The 20,319-nt window shown below is 35.8% G+C and overlaps 1 protein-coding gene across 1 annotated transcript in view; it reads right to left on the reverse strand.

The window, feature by feature from the left end:
- The window catches only part of LOC129255803 (GTP-binding protein Rheb-like), a 38,789-nt gene that overhangs the window by 10,302 nt on the left and 8,168 nt on the right, over positions 1 to 20,319 (reverse strand). The window contains exons 2-4 of the mRNA XM_064096603.1: positions 18,961 to 19,032; positions 14,236 to 14,386; positions 13,317 to 13,373 (exon numbers count right to left, since the gene is read on the reverse strand). Coding sequence (XP_063952673.1) covers positions 13,317 to 13,373; positions 14,236 to 14,386; positions 18,961 to 19,032 — 280 coding nt within the window. The remainder of the gene's footprint in view (positions 1 to 13,316; positions 13,374 to 14,235; positions 14,387 to 18,960; positions 19,033 to 20,319) is intronic.

The following is a 20,319-nucleotide window of genomic DNA, read 5'->3' on the forward strand; positions in this document are numbered from 1 at the left end:
ACACATGCACAGCAAAGCAATACACAATACACATATATTGTAGTTGTTTTTTCCGTAATCTTTTTATTGTTGCCGTAACACCGTAATTGGAGGAATAAAATCGGAACAAATACGGCGAATCCGTAACGGTTGGCATCTCTGAATCTGTGACTATGCTATCATCCTTCTTAGAATTAAAAGCAAATTTGATATCTAGTCGTAATGACGTCATAGCAGTCATATGATTGGCTATGATTTGAAACTAATTTGGCCTTTACTCCAAAATAAAAGCTTGCAATCTTTCAAAATGGTTATATTAGTATTCTTTCAATTAATTTTAGCCTCAAATAAAATGATATGTTCCATTCACATTTTCAGAAAATGAGCAAAATGCAATTTGTTCCAAAGTCGGATCGCGAACATTCGTAAGGTGTGCGGTGGCCTTTGGGCCCATAATTTGAGGTTTTGGGGACAGAGTTTACAAAAGCACCACACTTTCCCTATGTCACTATTAGGTCAATAGCTTATTTTTTCCCACAGAACATGGTGTTGAAAGTTGCATCTTCATGCAAAAATATGCAAATTTTTGTAAATTCGCAGTTATCTATGCATGAAGCCATATATGCCAATAGGAATTAATTAATAAAAGTTAATAAAAAGATACCAAACTTTAGGAAAGTCTCAATCAGGTAAATAGCTTTAAATTTCCCTATCAAATGTGCTCTTGAAAATCCTGTCTTCATGCAAAATATGCTAATTTATGTAAATTAGTAATTATTTTATATGCATAAATTAGTCCCATTCCAAGTTGTGTAATAATCACATCATGGGCGATGTATACGTAGGCAGATTCTATACATCTGTACATTATTACTATCTCCTTTCGGTTAAAGACCTATCATGAATTTTTCGATCACTATATTGTAATTAATTTGTTGGGATGTAAAGTAATGATTTTCAGTAAATATCAAAATCTCCAGCTTCGACGTGAGGAGGGATTGTAGACCAAGATATAATTCAAACAGCAAGCAACAAGTCTGATCGAGACTACACTTCAACCAGGGTTACACGAGAACCGAATTCTCCCTCACAAATTTGGACTGATTCTGCTCGAATATGGCCTGATTCGGATGAATTCCGTGGATGCGGACCCTATTCATCTCTGATTCGGGTTGCTCACTGAATTAGAGACGATTAGGTCTGGAATACGTCCCGTATCAGAGCAGAATCCCCAAGAATTCAACCGAATCAATATTGACCGCCCCGCATAAAGCCGTATGCCAACCCGAACAGTGGCAACAATCTAGCAAAAGGTGGCCAGAATCCTCCGATTATCGCCAAATGACGACCTGAATAACGACCCGAATCTGAACGATTAATTATGCCCGAATTCGCCAAGTATGCCACCGAATTTTCCGAAAAATACACCAGAATCTTTTGAAATTGGCTAAAATTTACTGATTTGGCAGCTATTCGGATGCCATTTTTCTATTTTCTGGCCCTTCAGATGGATTCGGGGAGTTCCCCCAAATAGAGAAGAATGGGTCCGGAATAGGTCCCGATTCAGCACAGGAATTGACCAAATCAATTTTGGCCATCCCCAAAAAATCAGAATGCCAACACGAATAGTGGCAAGAATCGACCGAAGCATGTCCAGAATCCAGCCGAATGTGACCCGATATCTCTGATTACAGCCAAACGATGGCCTGAATGTTGACCCGAATCAGAACGATTGTGCCGAGCTCGGACGGTTCGGGACGGTTATGCCCAGAATGATACAAAAAGGTCTGAAGCTGCCCAGAAAACTCCAAATGCCTTCCCTATTCCAACCGAATGTCATGCGAATACATCCCAAATGTGGCTCGATTGAAATTTGTTGTGGTCACATTCGGGAGTATTCTGGAGGGTTTCGAGCTGGTTTTGAACATTTCAATATGAGCCAAATTTCTCAGCAAATGTTCCCGAATACCTCCCAATTTTCTCGCATTTGCGAAGGCAAAATAAAATATTCCTGAAACCATTCAAATACATGTATTTGGATGGATTCGCAGCTGATTCGGTTCTGTTCTAACCCTAGCTCGGCCCTTGCTTTAAGCAAGGGTTACACCAAAACCAAATTCTCCCGAACGAATTCGGACCAATTCTGCCCAAAATGGCCTGGATTCGGTACTTATTCGTCTCCGAATCGGGGAGCTCCCGGAATCAATTCCAGAGGATTCGGGACTATTCTTTTCTCCCTCCCCGAATATGAGAACGTTCAGGAAGGGTTCAGGAACATTTGAGGGATTCTGCTCATTTTGAAATATTTAAAATCAGCCGAATATCCTCCAACTACTCCCGAATGTGGCCACGACAAATTTCGTTCGAGCCACATTTGGGACATATTCGGAAGGAAATCGGTTGGATTTTGGGAGGCATTTGGACAATTTTGGAAAGTCAATTCTTGGCATAAAATGCTTCGATTCAGGACCTATTCCGAACCGATTCGACTCTAATTCGGTCTGAAATTATTTTGGAGAATTTGCCATGGCGTGCACACCAAAAAAGATGTACAGTCACTGGAAAAAGTCGCTTTAGCGACAGAGATCAATTCATGAGCCAACAAATAAAAATCACTGAAATGATTCAGGTCACCATCAACCAAAGGACGACAGAAACAGAAGGAACAGGTCTCTTTGCTCAATCTGATGTGTCCATGTTCTCAAAAATTACATAGTTGTGCATCACGTCAGAGGGACAGACATGGACACTTTTTTTCCGATATGAGAACCATCCATATACCCTCCTCTTCTTTCTGACGGGAAAACTCTACCTGGGAAAGAAATCTGACCTCTTGAATTGCTTTGAAAAAAAAAAGATTAAATAATGGTTTATTTATTCCATTTTTTGTTGTTGTGAAAGAGGTATGAACAGTATTTATATATTTGCATAAATTTGCATTTTAAACATGATAAACTCCTCTGGTCGCATTGAAAGTCACCAAAATGAATGAATTGTGTAACAGTGTATAATTATAACATAGTGACATTTTTGTGCTGGTCCCTCGATTCTAAACCCAAAATATGGTAATTCATGTGTTTTACACAAATTTGCACAAAAATTGCATAAATTTACATTAATTAACATTAAAAATAGATTCTCATTCCGCAATTTTATAGAAATTAATCAAGATTTGATGCCCCATCAAAATAAATCCCAAATACAAAAAAAAGGGAAGAACTAGGCTTCTAGAAAAATTTAGGTCTGTAATATAAATATACAGTAAATTATGGTGAACAGTGTGAATTGTGTGATTTTGCATAAATTAGCACTATGAAATAGAATTCCAGTCATCCTTTTGAAAATTAATGATTTTGGTACCAGTGACACATGTGGAAAAATAATTGCGATTTTGACAATTCTATATGCCGAGATATGATAAAATATGTGTTTTTATATATAATTTGCATAAAATGTGCATAAATTAATATTAAAAATTGATTCATACTCACCAATTTCATTAAAAAATCGACCTACAATTGAATGTTTAGCAAAATAAGACCCAAATGCAAAACAAGTGGAACGCCTCTGGCAGTCTCACCTGCATTACGCCATTTCATATAGCAGCAGTGCCTTCGAAAATTATTTAAAGTGAGATATGGTGAAATTTGTGTATTTTGCATAAAATTTGCATAAATTAGCATTTCAAAAATAGGGTGCCCTTCACCGATTTCGGGGCACCCTATCTAGAATTAAAGCTTTTGATACCAGGGACCCACATGCAAAAAAAGTCGCTTTTGTAAATTCGGTCCCCAAAAGTTTGCTAAGGCCCCTGACTATATGGAAGTATATTGTTTTATCTTCATATTGTTTAATGTCCAGTTCTTTAGACGACATTTCGGTTTCCATGTTGTGTATTTAACTATTTTGTAAAATTAATACAAATTTTAAAACTTTTGTATTTCCATCCAACTACCGGTACAATGAAATTTTCAGTGCTTTTAAATACTTGATTGATTATCTTCACTTTGAACTTGGCCTTAAAATTAGATTTTTACATACAATCCTAAAGAAGTTCCCATGGATTTGCTGTGTCACAGGCCTTTAGAGTGTCAGTGTATGATTCTATGATTCCACAAACGTTTTAAAATTATCCCAAAATGTATTTTTAAACAAATAGAATGTCTCTAGCAGTTTTGCCTGCATTATGCGATCCAATATAGCAGCAGTGCAGACATTGAAAGCAACTTAAGATGAAACGAAATATCATTTGATTATAACTACTATTAAGTTTGTTTACCTCAAATGACCTGTAACCTTGATTTTATGACCTGAACCTCTTGCAAAAAAAATCAGGTATACTTGATTACCATTACATGCATGTCCAAATTTTATCAAATAGATCCATTTGTATGAATATTTTTTAACAACTCAAGCTTGGTTTGTATAAGGATTTCAATGTTGATGCTACATGGGGTTCAAAGTTCATTGATCCGAAAAAATGACCTTTGACCTTGATCATGTGACCTGCAAATTTTGCCAGATGATCAGTTTCATAAGGTAGGTCCATATCAATTTAAATTTATAACGAAACTTCAAAACCTTATCCTTAGTTGCAATTTGATTGCTGATACAACATGATCAAAATTCATTAATTGACCCTAAATGACCTTTGAACTTGACCTGAAACTCATGCAGAATGATCAGTGATACTTCCAGTTTCATGAAATATGGTCATATACTTTTTAAGTTACATGACATATGAAAACTTAGCCTTGGTTAAGTTTTCAATGTTGATGCCACCGCCGCACAGTGGGCCAGGAGAGAGCAAAAGTGCGCCAAAACTGGTTTTGGGTCATGAAACAAATTTTGTTTTTTTCATGTTCTAAGCAAAGATAAGAACCTGTAGAATGTCTCCGTACAATATTTCTCAATGAAATTGATTATTAGTTGCCCATTTTATTTAATATTACCGGAAAATGACCCTTTACGGCTACCGCATGTGTAATTGACACGTTTTTAGAACTTTCATTGTTTTAACAAAACGGATTGCTTAATTTATTTATAATTCACGGTACTTTTTGATGAATGATTGTTTTAGGTGATCGGAAATTTTCAAAATAAAATGATAACCCCTTCAGAGGTAATTTTGGACGAAACCATTTGACAATGGGGGGGTTTTAGCAATTTTTTTTCATGAGCATTTCTTTTACAAATTGCTGCCGATTGCTGCGCTGTAAATACCATGAAGGTCTTTGTTATAGTTCATGCTTTACACTGATACCAAATTTAGCTGCATATACGTGCATTTTCTGGAGATATGATCAATTTCCAACCACATGTTCGCCGTATTTATCACAAAAATTGTTCCAAGTTAGTGTCCCATTATGCGCGTGCCGAACGTTGCGGGTGACATTAGACAAACTCCCCGTCGCGTGCTGGGAGATAGAGAGAGAGGGGGGGGGGTGTCTTGCTCAAGTGTAAGGCTCTTGTGACTGGTATCTGCCTAAAATATTTTCGTTAAGCCTACGTAAAGACAAGCTTTCATTTCCACTTCCACTAACTATATAATAATACATGTAACACAACTTCATTTTGATGTCAAACTGTTCCATATCTGATATGCTATCATCCTGAGAAGATAAATTCTTAAGGTAAGATTCCCGGATAAGATTATTAATTTGTTATTTTGTTAATAAACCAAGTAGGGGCTACTGTATATCGATATAACACACATGACTAGGGATGTGATAGGTCTCACGCAGTTTTCTGCCAAAATATGAAAATGTGTATAGGAAAGAGATGGGATATATGTGGGCTCTATACATGTATAAGTTGCATTATCATTATTATAATATTTGTCCCCCAAAAGGGTTTGTAACTTCACATACACGTATGAATTCGTTTATCTCTTGGCTCATTCTAAATTTGGTATAAGTTATTGTTAGTATCGATCAAGAAGGAAGTGTATATTATCATTTCAAGGAGTGTTTGGTTTGTGACTCTCATTGACTTTATATACATGTATTCCACAGACTAATAGTAACAGGTGACATTGTGATTAGTATCAAGTTTTTAAGAGTACAACAATCACAGCCTCTTCCCCCTGATGTTCAAAGTATGCTAAAAGATCCTCTAACCAAAGACATAATAGTTGGTGAGATGGCAGAGAGAGACTCTGATTCGGAATAACTTTGTATACGCCGTTCTTGGTGAAATAGGTAGGCCTTGTAGGGCCTTGTACTGATTAACCTGCAGAGGACCCGGCCTCTGTTATTTATCATTGGAATAATTTTTTTAAAGATTTCACTGTCCACTTCTGGTATCAATCCATTTTAACCCTTTGCGTGCGACGGGCTTCCACAGAAGCCCAGCGAGTCGTTCACTTAGCTACGACGGGCTTCTACAGAAGCCGATATTTTTTTGGTCTAATTCGATGAAGTTTTTTAGCTTTTTCGTAATTGTTATGTACTAAAACCTCTGCCACTATTTCCTTTATAAACCTATTTCGATAATAAAATGAAAAAAATATACAGCTACGTGGGGAAAAATCCCGAAAATAGGAAATCATTTCATCTTTACTCGATTTTTTCGTTGGATTCAGACGGGGACGGATAAATTTGGTGACGAGCACGTACGCGCGCGCAAAAGGCCCGATCACGTGATTTGTTCGGATCACGTGATTTGATCCACATCGTACACTAACATCTTTTCTGCAAGATCGTCACGTAATAAGCTACGCGTTTATTCACCATTTTCGTCTTATAATTTGTTTCATCAAGGAGATTTCACTCTAGAATTATATCTCCTCGGTTTCATCGATCGATTGTATTTTCAGAAAAACTAAAAAGCTTGTACGAGAGTAATGTCTTAGTACTTTGAGCTGGTCTCGGTGCACCTTTGAACTTTTTCACTCCCCATAATATAATCATCTCTCTTCTTCTCATTATTTTTGTCTACTATTCTGTAAAAAAAGAAAAAAAGAAAGCAGTTTAGCGCACCATTCATCTTATGCTCTTTTCAAAAGGGAAACGTCCATGTTTTTCATGATATCCGCACTACCCGAACAAAAGAATGTCAGGGCGGCCACTCAAACAAATTCTTCCGAAAAGAGCAGGATACAGATGGTCAACACCCCGAACAAAAGGAAGATTAGTGTTTATCGAGAGGATGACTTATTGAATGCTTTTCGCACTTAGCAATACAAAAAGCTTTTATGAATACTTGTTTTTTTATTTCGACCAACATACCGGAACTAAAAACAACAAACTTTGTCTCATTTACCAACAACACGTAGGTGCTTATGACATCCGTCAGTGATTCAAAGCGCTTCCCCTTGGTGATGATGCATATAAAGGATGAAAGAAGAACCATTTTGGGAAATTATAGAAAAAAAATGTTCAGATGTCACGGAGAACGAGAGAGAATGAGAGACAGAGATAAAAGGGTTAATAGACAAGTGCGCTTTGCTAAAATCCATGAATATCCACTTAAACGAATAACAACATGACTTTATTTTTGGGTATAGATTACTAAAAAAAAATCCCACAACGTTTGTTTGTCGCAACTCGGTCCTCAGACCCTTGTCAAACTGGTGACTTTTTATTATTATTCTTCTTTGACATACCCCTCCCCCCTCCAGATAGAAATGTTCTGACCTGCACTCTAATATTACTTGTTTGTCTCCTCTCTCCGATTTTCTGCTTTTTTTTCTTCCAATTTCTTTTTTTTTAACCGGCGAAAAGCGTGGTAGAATAGATTCATTTAGAAAAAAAAATCTGACCCACCCGTTTTTGTTCCCGTTACTGCAAACAAACATTTGGGTCACTTACCCTGGTTAGCATCAAAACCAAAATATCTGATTTCTTACATAAAAAAACAGGGGCCGCTGAGCGTTTTTGATAATGGAGGGGTTGAGCGGATAGTTGGAGGGAGTAGACCGGCCAAAAGAAAAATTACAAATTTATATAGACTTCGGATTTTTTGTACATGTTGCTGAAGGGGTGAGGATTGAAACTTCCTACCAACTCCGCCGCTTCTGTACTATTAGATTGAACGATTACAACGATAGAGGCAAAAATGAATTCTATTATAATAATAATAATATGCAACATTTATATAGCGCTTAATACAAATGTTTCTAAGCGCTGTATACTATTACTATTACGATTTGTTTTAATGATTTATTTATTACCATGATTACTGCATGTGTTTTTGGTTGTGAAATCAAGGAGACAAATAAAAAATAGAACAAAACGAAAGAACAAATAAAAAACACTTTTAATTGCAGATGGTTATAATTTATTCAAGAAAAAATAATTTCTCTTACTTTTAGTAGTTGCTAGCATGGCTCTTTTTGAGGGAAAAGTAAGATACAGAAAGAAACGTAGAAAGTGACAAGGAGAGAGTCGGGAGGTATGATTTCAGACTTACAATTTTAGTCACTCTTACTCGTGTAACTTTGAAATAATTTCAGGATATTACAAATCGAATACTGGTGAGCAAACTTCAGGAAGAAAATTATTTTACTATTACAATAGCTGCGGGGCAAATCGAATTAAATGAGACATATAATTTACGAAAAAATCTTTAAAAAATGACTTTTAGTAAAAGATGGAGGCCTCTGTCTTGCCATATCCCTAAGCCCCAAGTTCACAAAAAATAGATTGGTCGTGCATTTTCTTTTGCGATAGATATCTACCCACGTTATTGAAAATGGAAGATGATATAGAATTTATTGTGAAATGACAGTTACAATAGTAGTTTTAAAAGGTTTTTGGGGACTTTTTTTGAGAATCTGGGAGAAACCCCCCCCCCTCCCCTAAATTTTCGACATGATGGCCACGATGCAATAGGATGAGAGGCTCACAAATGCAACAATCTCCGATCAATACAAGTTGGCAAAATGGAGGCATACTCTCGGAACGATTTCCGATGAAGAGAGAGAAAGAGAGAGAGAGAGGGGGGGGGAGTTAGAAGTAATGTAAAATGACAGGTACCGAGAAGAAATAAATTAGAGAGAATGGATAGAGGGGGATGGGGCGGGTATATACCTCGTAATCCAAATCGGGGAGAAGGAAGACGATACATATAAATGAGAAGAACTAAAAGGAAAAAAGGTGTAGACGGGAGGGGATATAGAAATACTTTAGATATAGGAAAGGGAATGAAAGCGGTAGATAATACATTCTGTTACAGGTTAGAAACCAGGGAAAGGAAAAACGAAAAAAAAAATGCCTTGGTACCGTTTTTCAATACATGTAGCCTACACTTTATATTGACAAATGCGCAATAACCCCCCCCCCCCCCCCAAAAAAAAAAAAAAAAAAACATCCGCCAGTCACATAAAATGATTTCAGTAGCTTTCCAGTGCCCCTGGTGCACTTTGAAACCCCCCCCCCCCCCGCGTTCTTTCCTTCTCTCATCTTATTGCTATTATTTTTGTCTTCTTTATATTTCAAAGGAAATAAGAAAGAAAGAGACAAAACGGGGTACAAATCTTTCATGATTTATTTATTAATTTTGTTTTCGACTGTGAAAAAACCCAGAACGGTTAAAAAAATGAATAAAATGGAGGAACATAATAAAACACTTTTAATTTAGATGTTACGAGGAGAGCGTTGGGAGGTATGATTTCAGATCCACTATATAATTTGAAACTTATTTACACCCTCACTCTTTGAAATTGCAACGGAAAACATATCGAATACTGGTATGTAATCTTCAGGAACAAATTTTTTTTTTAATACAAACCATAATTTATGAAAAGATACCAAAGACGATATTTAGTGAAACGTTGAGGCAACCGTCTTGAAGGCCCCCCAAAAATCACAAAATAGTTTCGGACTTTCGTTGCGCGGTGTTAAATCATCATCATCGCACTTGCAAGGGAAAATTCGCGCTTTTTTATTCATTCTGGAAAATAAAGTTATTTGGTATGCTGTGATTTCACCCAAAATGGATTATCGTTGTAATTATACACTTTGCAAATGATCTCTCTACAAGGAGGTAAAGATACAATTCATGAGTAGCAGGACAATAGGCAATGAAAAAAAGCACTAGAGCAGACAACAAAGCGGTATCGATCGAACCCGACATGTCCGCGCGTGCTGATTGCTCTTACGCATTTTTGTACACAGCGCCTATTGACTTGGGGGAAAAGCGAAGATTTTACAAAATAACACGACTTTTTCCTCATAAATTTCTTAACTATTCTGTTGATTTGAGAAGCGAAACCTGTATTTCTAGAAAGAAAAATGTATGATCTTTCATCTTTACATTTACTAAAAATCCTGAAAATACATCAGTTTGGCGCAATTAGCAATTGATTGGGAAAATACCGCCACAGATCCAAATACCAGCAATGTACCAAAACGGCTCCGCCGCAGGGAGAGGTAACGGGATTCGCGGGTCCGCACGCAAAGGGTTAATTCATGTAGGTGTGGTTCATGGGTGTCGATCGGTATTCTTGGTTGGGGGGGGATGATTGACACAAATGTTCTTGTGGATGGGGATCTTTCAACATTACCCCCACTAAAATCACAAGTTAGGACATTTGGGAGTGGTTGATATGCATGGTGTTCTTGCAGTGGCGTACCGTGAGTCACGGCATGGGGGGGGGTACCAGCAACATTTTTGAGTCACTTAGTGAGCGCGCGAAGCGCGCTCAGTTGCCAGGTATACTGACCTAATAGGGACATTTTAAGGACAGTGCCATTAAACGGATATGTATCTCACTGCTCAAATAATGCGAGCGCGAAGCGCGAGCTGAAAATTTTTGCTATGCAGACCAAAAAAGGACATTATAAGCAAATTTTTGTAATCATGATACATACCTGTCTCGCGAAACAATGCGAGCGCGAAGCGCTAGCTGAAATTTTTGTAATTATTTACCCCAAACAAGGACATGTTAAGGACTATATTTTAGGAATCCATTAAGAGTATACATATCTCACCATAGTCATCTAATGCGAGTGCAAAGCGCTTGCTGATTTTGCTACATCTAAACACATGAAGCACTTTTTGTAGTCATTGTAATCATGATAATACGAATCTCACTCATCAAATATTGCGAGCGCGAAGCGCGAGCTGAAAATTTAGGATATTCAGACCTGAAGAGAGGCATTCTAAGGCCTGTTTGTAAGAATTCACTAAGACCATACGATACGTATTTCACTAAACAAATGATGCGATCGAAAATTTTTGATATTCAGATCAGAAAAAGGGAAATTTTAAGGACTGATTTTTAGGAATTCATGAAGAGCAGTCATATCTCACCAATCTACTAGTGCGAACGTAAGCACGGACAGGAAATGTTTTATATTAACACCTTAAAATGGGGCAATCACTTTAAGTAGTCATGAAAAAGAACCATATGTCACTACATAAAACAATAAGTCGAATTGCGAGGAAATATATTTGGTGTATATTGACTTAAAAACGTTAAACAGACAATGCGAGTACCGGGAACAATGAAGAAATCTAGGCCAGAGCAAAATAAAGATATGAAAAAAAATGTTTCTTATGTATTATAACATAACATTATTATAATATAACATTATGATGAACAATAATTTCTTCATTCCCACTACGTTTCTCTTCCTTTCTCCTCTTCCCCGTTTTTTTTTTTGCCAGCCGATTGGGGGGCACGTGCCCCCATGCCCCCCCCCCCCCCCCCCCGTAGTTACGCCACTGTGTTCTTGGAAATTCTTTCATTATTGCAGTGTACTGTACTTATAATTTTTTTTTGAAAATTCAATTTGTGTTACAAGCAAGCCTATTCTAAACTCATACGAAAGAAAAAATGACAAAAATTGTCTGGACCATGTACAAAGTGATCTGTTTATTGGACATGATGTATACAACTTCTCTCTTAAATCTAATCCGACTGGCGATATCTTTTTTCTTCTTAATGCATGATGATAAAATGCAGATTCGGACAAATTAAGACTAGCACAAATTACAAACTGTGTGGCTTCTCGTGCGCCATCGGGCTTACCGTCATTCCTTAGACGATTTTAACCCTGGATTTTAACATGTTTTAAATGCTTTATAAGTGCATAAAACAAAAACAAACATAAAAATAATCAAAACTCAACTGTCATGTTATGATATTTCTCCAATATTTTCTTGAACCATCAGTGTGTAATATCAGCTAATATATGTGTTAAAATGAAATTTACGTACCGCATGAGTGTGCTCATATAGAATGCAAAACTGTCATCCCTTTCCAAACTCAAAAGAGATTTCTTTTTGCCAAAATAAGAAAGAGCCAATCAAGTTTAGTTATTCAAGTCCATAACAATAACAAGAATAACATGGGAAAAAAATCTGATGTTCATATCCGAAGATACGCTTTAGAGAGAAATTAATGATTATTCTTTCTGAAACCATTGATTGATTTCACTTATTAAAAATTGTAAAAATATGATCATATTACCACTGGTGGGATGGAACACCCTATCAACAAAAGTTGTTTTTCGTCGGGGTCCTTTTATGTCATGTGTTAAAAAATATCATATACGTAAACATTTCATTCTTTTTCATCTTGAACCTCCACCCATCTGTTTAAAAGTCCTGGAAAAGAATGTTTTTATTTAATAACAATATACACAAATTGCGAGGGAAACAAACTGATTGATGGCATACTATAATCATCACTATAATCATCATGATCAAACCTTTACATTTTTTCATCATCATTATTATAAATTTTCAACCCTAAATTATTGGGGGGGATGATAATACAGGCCATCCCCCCCACTTGAAATATTGGGGGGGATATATCCCCCCCATCCCCCCCGTGATCGACACCCATGGTGTGGTTAATCATTGTATCCAGGGAATGAAAATACTCCTTTGCATTTTTTTTTTACAAATTCACTTTGAATTTTACAATTCCGGATTCATGGTAGGGCGCCCTCTTTAAGCGATACTCAAGTCACCAATTGAATTGTTTGTATACCCCGAGCACAGACTTTTCTTGTTTGTTTGCCTGTTTGTGTGTTTGCTGTTTGATAATATGCTTAATTATTGCTGAAATTTCTCTAAAACTAGTTTCTGAAAATTTGAAACTTATTGTAGAATTAGAAACATGTAATTTCTTCTCAAATGTTAAGAGCCAATCAGAAAACAGTATTTTAACGACGTCATCAATATTTGAAAATACTTTTATTGAATTCTACGGGTGAAATTACCCCTATCTACAAAATTTAATCGTACAAATGTGTGAATAATAGGTTTTGGCGCACTTTGGGTTCATTCTGGCCCACTGTGCGCCGCCTCTGCCGTTGGAAAAGTGGCGCCTATATGCAAAATCTCGCTCGGCTATGCAGGCGAGACAAAAAAGTAGAACTTACTTGACTTTTCCTGTCATGTCGAGAAGCTTGTCATATATAGTTTGTATAACTTCAAAGCTGGAGGAAGGAGAACAGATCAAAAGAGAATAAGAATTGAGCCTCAAAATTCTAAGTATATGAATAAATTGCAATACAATAGAAACCATATTATGCATTCAATAAAAATTGCTAAGGTCAAATTTAAACACACCTATCCACAAGTACATTAACAAATGGTAAAAATCAGTTTCACAGCATTTGATTCATTTAATTCCAAGCAAAATTGTACATTTTCAATTTTTTTGTTCAATTTCTAAATTTAGATCAGATGAAAGTTCATAATGTGAAAGGTAGGGGGGCACATAATCACCCTAAAACTCTTTACATGACTTCATTATACAACCATACAAAAAATGATGTGACTACATTCTTTTTAATGAATTTTACATGTAAATATGAAAAAAAATGTTGCTTTTTAATTATCTTTCAATCACATAATCTGAATATAATTATGTTACATCAATTTAAGAGAAAATATGCCAACACACACGTACATGTACGTAAGTTGCTGAAATTTGTCAAAATGACAAACTGTAATCATAATGCAACTAGCCAGGGTTTTTCTGTCCAAAAAAGATACTTGATGATGCTACATGTAAGCAAGTTTAAATGTCAATATTTGATACTTCTACATGAAATTCATGTTCTAACCTCGGAATCCCCTTCTCCCACACCCTCTCTCTTTCTTTCTCATAATATTTTTCTCTCGAGATGGCTCTCTATGATAGCTCCCTCTTTCTCTTTTCCTCCTTCTCCCACCCCCTCTCTTTTTCACTTACAACCATCCCTCCCCTCCCCCAACTTCCGTCTACCCCTCCCTCTCCCCACCCTCCTTCCCTTGAATATATGTAAATGTATGTAATGGAAGTCAGATCATTACCTTTTAGCAGATGTGACAGCATAGACGAGGACATAACCATGAATGTTGACAGATAAGGATTGTGGAAAGATAGAGTACTCATCTTGCCCTGCAGTATCGATGATTTTCAACTGATATTGCTGTCCATTTATCTTAAACGTCTTGTCAAATGCTGTGAATGACATAACATGTCATGAAATTCTTTAAAATGGAATAAAATGAGCACTGCATGATAATCAAATTTCAAATCAATACTCCACCTTGAAATCAAGTTGATTTAAATAAAAAGAGTAAAATATTCAAAAAGTAAAAGAGCATTATATAATCATCAAATTGGATGAAAAATACCAAACAAAGAATTATCTAATTTGTCATCATTTTAAGAAACGATGACATAATCAGCTGATAACCACTTTATCTCCAATAAATTTCATATTGATCTGCAATATTTCTTGTTAATTACTGTATATTAAAGATAATTCCCTTCTATTATTAACAACTACTGTATAGTATTAAGATCTTTTAGCCTGATGATCAATGCAAACATTCTTGAAGCAGAATATGTTATATCATCATCTATAGAGTGTTCTGGCAATGCATTAAAAACATGTATTTTGGTTTGCATCAATTGCCCGTGCAGTATCAGAGCGTGTCCCTAAAAAGGACCGAAATCTGACGAATATCCCATAGGTTCCTGTACAAAATTTACTAATATTGAATATGAGAGCATATTCAACAGTTTAATGCACATGCGCGAATGCGTGAAATATACAACGCTTACAACAATGAAAGCAATGAGATGCGCAGCATAGAGCACAATTACGCTTGAAGACGTCATAATGAAATATATGCAAGTCGCAAATTGACGACCAAAATTGATCCTATGAAGTGATGATGGCATAATGTGAAAGTGATCTACATGTACTATGTATGACTTGTTCAATCAAATTGCTCCCTCTTTTTTTTTTTTGGGGGGGGGGGAGGTGGGATAGATGATAAAAATTATATTGGATGCCTGTATTTCATGAAATACCAGAAATATTAAGTCATTAGGGCCAATATTCCACTCATCTGCGATTCGTGGAATATTTTTGCAAACTCTTGGAATATTCCATTCTGAGCCATCCAATATAATATAAATATTATATCATGAAAAAGTTCATGTACGTGGGTATGATTACCCCACTCATCCACATTCACTTTTTTAGGAAATGCATACATGTAATACAAAATTTAAAATGCTTATAATTTTTTATCCAATTTGCGAAATTTTCACTGTTGCTTTCTGATACACATTTTTTATCTCAGGTTGGAAACTTGGAATGCCTTTCAAATTGTCTGACTGAACCATTCTTAGGGTACAAGTAGATTCTCATATTACTTCAGTGAATATGCAAATTATTTAATAGTTTTATTAATTTTTTCTATTTAAAATAATTTTTCTTAAGACAAATTCCATATGAGGATCATAATGCTAGAGTTACATTATAACCCTGGGATACAGGATTTGAATCAATAACATTATGCTTGACGGAGTGAAAACCATTACACCATGAGGCCTATATTAGACTCTGTTGAACTTTATACTATATAAAGCAAGGATGCTTAAATTATATATTTTGATATTAAAGATTGTCATGGAAAAGATTCATGCTGATTCCAAAGATTTGCAATGGGCTTGTAACTAGATCAGGAAGTTGGGAGAATAGATAGTTTCCTGTACCTCAAAAACACACTCATGGTGCAGCTGATTGCTATAAATATGGATCAGTCCAAATAAATTATGGTGACATATACAGTACATGTATGTACATGGTTAAAGCAAAATATTCATATTTTATTCATACTGATGTAAACAATCATTTTTAATAAAATTCTTGTCAAATTTACCGTAAACTACAAAAATACCATTTGAGAATATTATGCTCATATTGTTTGTGATTATTATTTATCATATATTATTTCTATTTTAAAATGCTCACTTTTCTTTTGAAGAGATGTGATTAGAAAGTAATTCCATCTACCATGCTAAAACTAATACCTTTTCAAGAAATGTTTCTCTAAAATGACGAAGTTGTGGGTTGGTCAATGGAGTTCATGTGCACATCAGATCAGCTTTGATTTTCAGTATCAACTGTTTCTTAATAACATTGTTTTTACTTTTGTAAGTGATGCCTATTCAATTTTGATATATCCAATGTTACACACAGAAATGCACGGGTAGTAGGTGGCTAACAATTGTCTTGTCTTCAAATCCGTGTTAGGAGAGACTGGGATCCAGTAATTATGGCCCCTCTTCACTTTTATGATTGGTGCATCAAATTCATCAGTCAGTGCCAATGTCCTAAAACGAACTACTTTGAATTTGAATAATGTCACTTTAATAACTCCATTTTACAAAAGAGACTTGCCACTTTACAGTGGGAAAAATATGGATTGTCATACATGTTGGAGCCCATTTAAGGTATTTTGTTGATTTTTCAAAATTGATAGTCTACAGTGTATATGCACCAAAGAATTGCAAGCTCTCAAAGACTAGAGAACCATAAATACCCTTGACCAATAATTACTGCAGTCAATCCTACATGTAAATGTGTGATGCTTACTTATCAAGCTAGGTTTTAGTTAGGGTTAGGTTTGATAGAACATGAAGCCTCCTATATGTACTGGGATATCGATGATTTTATATCATCAGCAAGTGGGACATACAAGGAGAATCACTTCACACTTGAACTTAATTAGACAGAGTAGGATTGGATGAATGGGAGTCTAGGCAGTGGCATAGGGCCATGGGAAAATTGGGTCAGGGGCAAGCATTGAAAATGTGTCAAGTTTCAACATCTAATGCCAAGGAAAACATGAAATGTTGCATCCTTCCAACTTCTGATATCCATGTCTCAAGCCTTTCCCCCTAATATTTTTCCTCCCTCTGCCTCCCCCCAAAACAGTGAAGGTAAAACCCCATTGCCTGAACCTACCATGGGAATACGGTACAGTGTAATCTGGTGCTGCTGAAGTCAGAAAGAGACCCATATTGCAAGCTACTACTACTTCTACTGCTCCTCCTACTACTACCACTACTACTCCGACTACTACTGCTGCTGCTGCTACTACTACTACTATTACTACTGCTGCTGCTGTTGTTGTTGCTGCTGCTGCTGCTGCTGCTGCTACTACTACTACTACTACTACTACTACTACTACTACTACTACTACTACTACTACTACTACTACTACATGTACTGCTGAGCACGTACTAATATGTACTACCTCAATGTGATCATCATCATACTTACAATTACTAGAATCATTATCATTATAATTGTTAAAATAACAATAAATGGTATCATTTTATTTTAAAATATCAATGTTGAAGTTATCATTATCAATATTGACATCATTATCATCATCACCATCATTATCATTATCATTATCATCCACCCTATAATCATCATCATCATCATGATCATATATTTATAAATTTGTGAACATCCAAATAGTCTCTTGTGAATACATCTGTCTACGACACTCAGATTCATTTATTGCGAAGGATGACATCATAGGATGGATTCAATCAAGAGGAAAACTTCAACAGCTCTGGCACGGACATTTCAGTAATTAGATTGTGAATCGTCCCCACAGATCCAATTTATTAATATAATGCACAGTATCTGCCACAGTCACAGCATGGGCAATTTGTTAGCCTCTCACACTCAGCCCCCCCCCCCCCCCATCTGCACATCCCATATATTCTCAGATCATCACCTTGCCAGCTATGGGATGCTCTAAATTATGCAAGACTGGAAGACTCAAAGGTGCTGATAATGGTCCAATTCTGTTAAATACATGAATATGGCTATGGTGAGGCAATGCCCATGACTCCTGAATTCAGCACAAATTTCTCCATGTATTTTCAGATAAACCACCGATGATACATGTACTTCTTCCTCCATGGTCATGCATGTCTATTACACTACAATTTCAATTTTCTAAAACGTGCATTGCAGATGCATACTTAATTTAATTTCAATTTTCAAGGTGTACAAATGACTAAACATTGTTCTTTTTGTATCTTAATAAATTACATTCTGATTCTATCTGCACTATTTATTTCATTTATCCTAAAACAAAACCTAAATGAAAAAAATAGTCTTGCATAAAATGTGCATCAACTACAGCACAGACACAAGTTTTCAAGAAAATTTGAATTTCCAAAGAAGCACATCAGAAAACCAGAATTATTTTTAAAAACTTAACCTTGTTTACAATTTCTTTTTGGTTCCGCCAACATAATCTTAGTTCCTAGACCCTAAATGACCTTTGACCTTGGTCACGTGAAAGATGTTCAGTGATACTTGGGTGAAATATAAGAAAGAAGTACAAGTCCTGGGGGTGTTTCATAAAGATTTACGTATGACTTAGAGTCGCACTTTAATACTGAGTTGCGTATGGCATGCATGTCTTCACTCCAATGTGTCTCTAAAATCTTATGAGCATTTGGTGAAAACTGAAGATTTGAAGTTAGTTCAATTAGTTAAGATTTGCAACGGCCTGACTGGCCAAACATACGACCGTACTTTGATTCCTATCCCATTCAAACTTCTTTTGGCAGGGTTTTTTTTTTAAATGGTAGGCCTACATGTCCCTGTACAAGTTTATAGAAAAGTGACTCACAGCACTTTTTTTCATTTTGAAACAAAGAAACAAGCAAACAGGAAAATAGAAATCTAAAAATTTTGTACTTACTGTTTTCAATTGTGGGGTCGTAGAAATCGACAAACTGTTTTTCTACAAACTGAATTGTCAGTGAAGATTTCCCTGTAAGAATGAAATGCAAAGAAAGTTTTTTATAAGAATGGCTTTAGTATAACTATAATGCTGAGGATCATAAGATTTTTGTTTGAATTTAAATGTTAAGATCTCATCCCAAGTCATACATGTAAGTGAATAAATGAATGCTGGGAGGTGTTTCACAAAGATTTATTAGTACTTATGACTTAAATGCCTAGCTGCGTACAGTATAAAAGGCATAACCGCATTGGTCAGATCATGCAAAGAGGACGTGCACTACTGCGTATTGTGCATTGCAAATCAGATACACATCAGCATTTTTAAAGAGCGATTTAAGTCATACTTAAATCTTTGTGAAACACCCCCCCCCCCCAGTTCTCTACAAATAATGCCCGCCGGCAAGTTCAAGCGTACATGATGGGGGCAGGAGGCACTCCCTCCTGACAAAATTTTGATGACATTTTTTTGCTTTCAAAAGTTTTAAGAATTCATTTGGATGGTTTGTTTTGGAAACTGTGGTGACCTTTGTCCTCTTTTTTTATTGTCAGAATTTTTTAATGGGAAAGTGCTACTGCAATGTGCATGACATTCAACTTTTTTTATTGTAGGAAAATGTTGCCCCTCTTTTCAAGACTCCCAGGTATGCCACTGTTTACACCCTTTGAGAGTGCAACTGGTGTTATTATGATGATACAAATTACATTTTAATTATTTGTGATTGTAAGCACCCATCCTCATTCTATCATGCAGACAGAAGTGAATTTCTAAATTGTTTGTGGCAATAAATGAAGAAGGCTTGTTTGTTAATATGAAGGTGAGAAGTTACAAAATAGTAAGCCTTAAAGGGATGGTCCAGGCTGAAAATATTTATATCTTAATACATAGAGAATTCACTGAGCAAAATGCCGCAAATTTCATCAAAATCGGATAACAAATGATAATGTTATTGATTCAAAGTTTAAAGTTTAGCAATATTTTGTGAAAACAGTCATCATAAATATTCATTAGGTGGGCTGATAATGTCACATCCCCACTTTCCGTTTTCTTATGTTATTACATAAAAATCATAATTTTTTCATTATTTCATACTTGTGTGAATAATATGTCTCCCTTATAATGAAATAAGTTGCAGCAATAAATATCTAATGCACTAAATCAGTTGTCAATCCAATTTTTCTAGTTCTTGGAAGAAAAAAATTTGAATAAACCTAATTTCATATAATAAAATACAAAAGAACATGTGGGGATGTGACATCATCAGCCCATCTAATGAATATTCATGACCACTGTTTTCACAACATATTGATAAACTTT

This window comes from Lytechinus pictus, chromosome 3 (genome assembly GCF_037042905.1).
Source record: "Lytechinus pictus isolate F3 Inbred chromosome 3, Lp3.0, whole genome shotgun sequence".
Taxonomy (NCBI): Eukaryota; Metazoa; Echinodermata; class Echinoidea; order Temnopleuroida; family Toxopneustidae; genus Lytechinus; species Lytechinus pictus.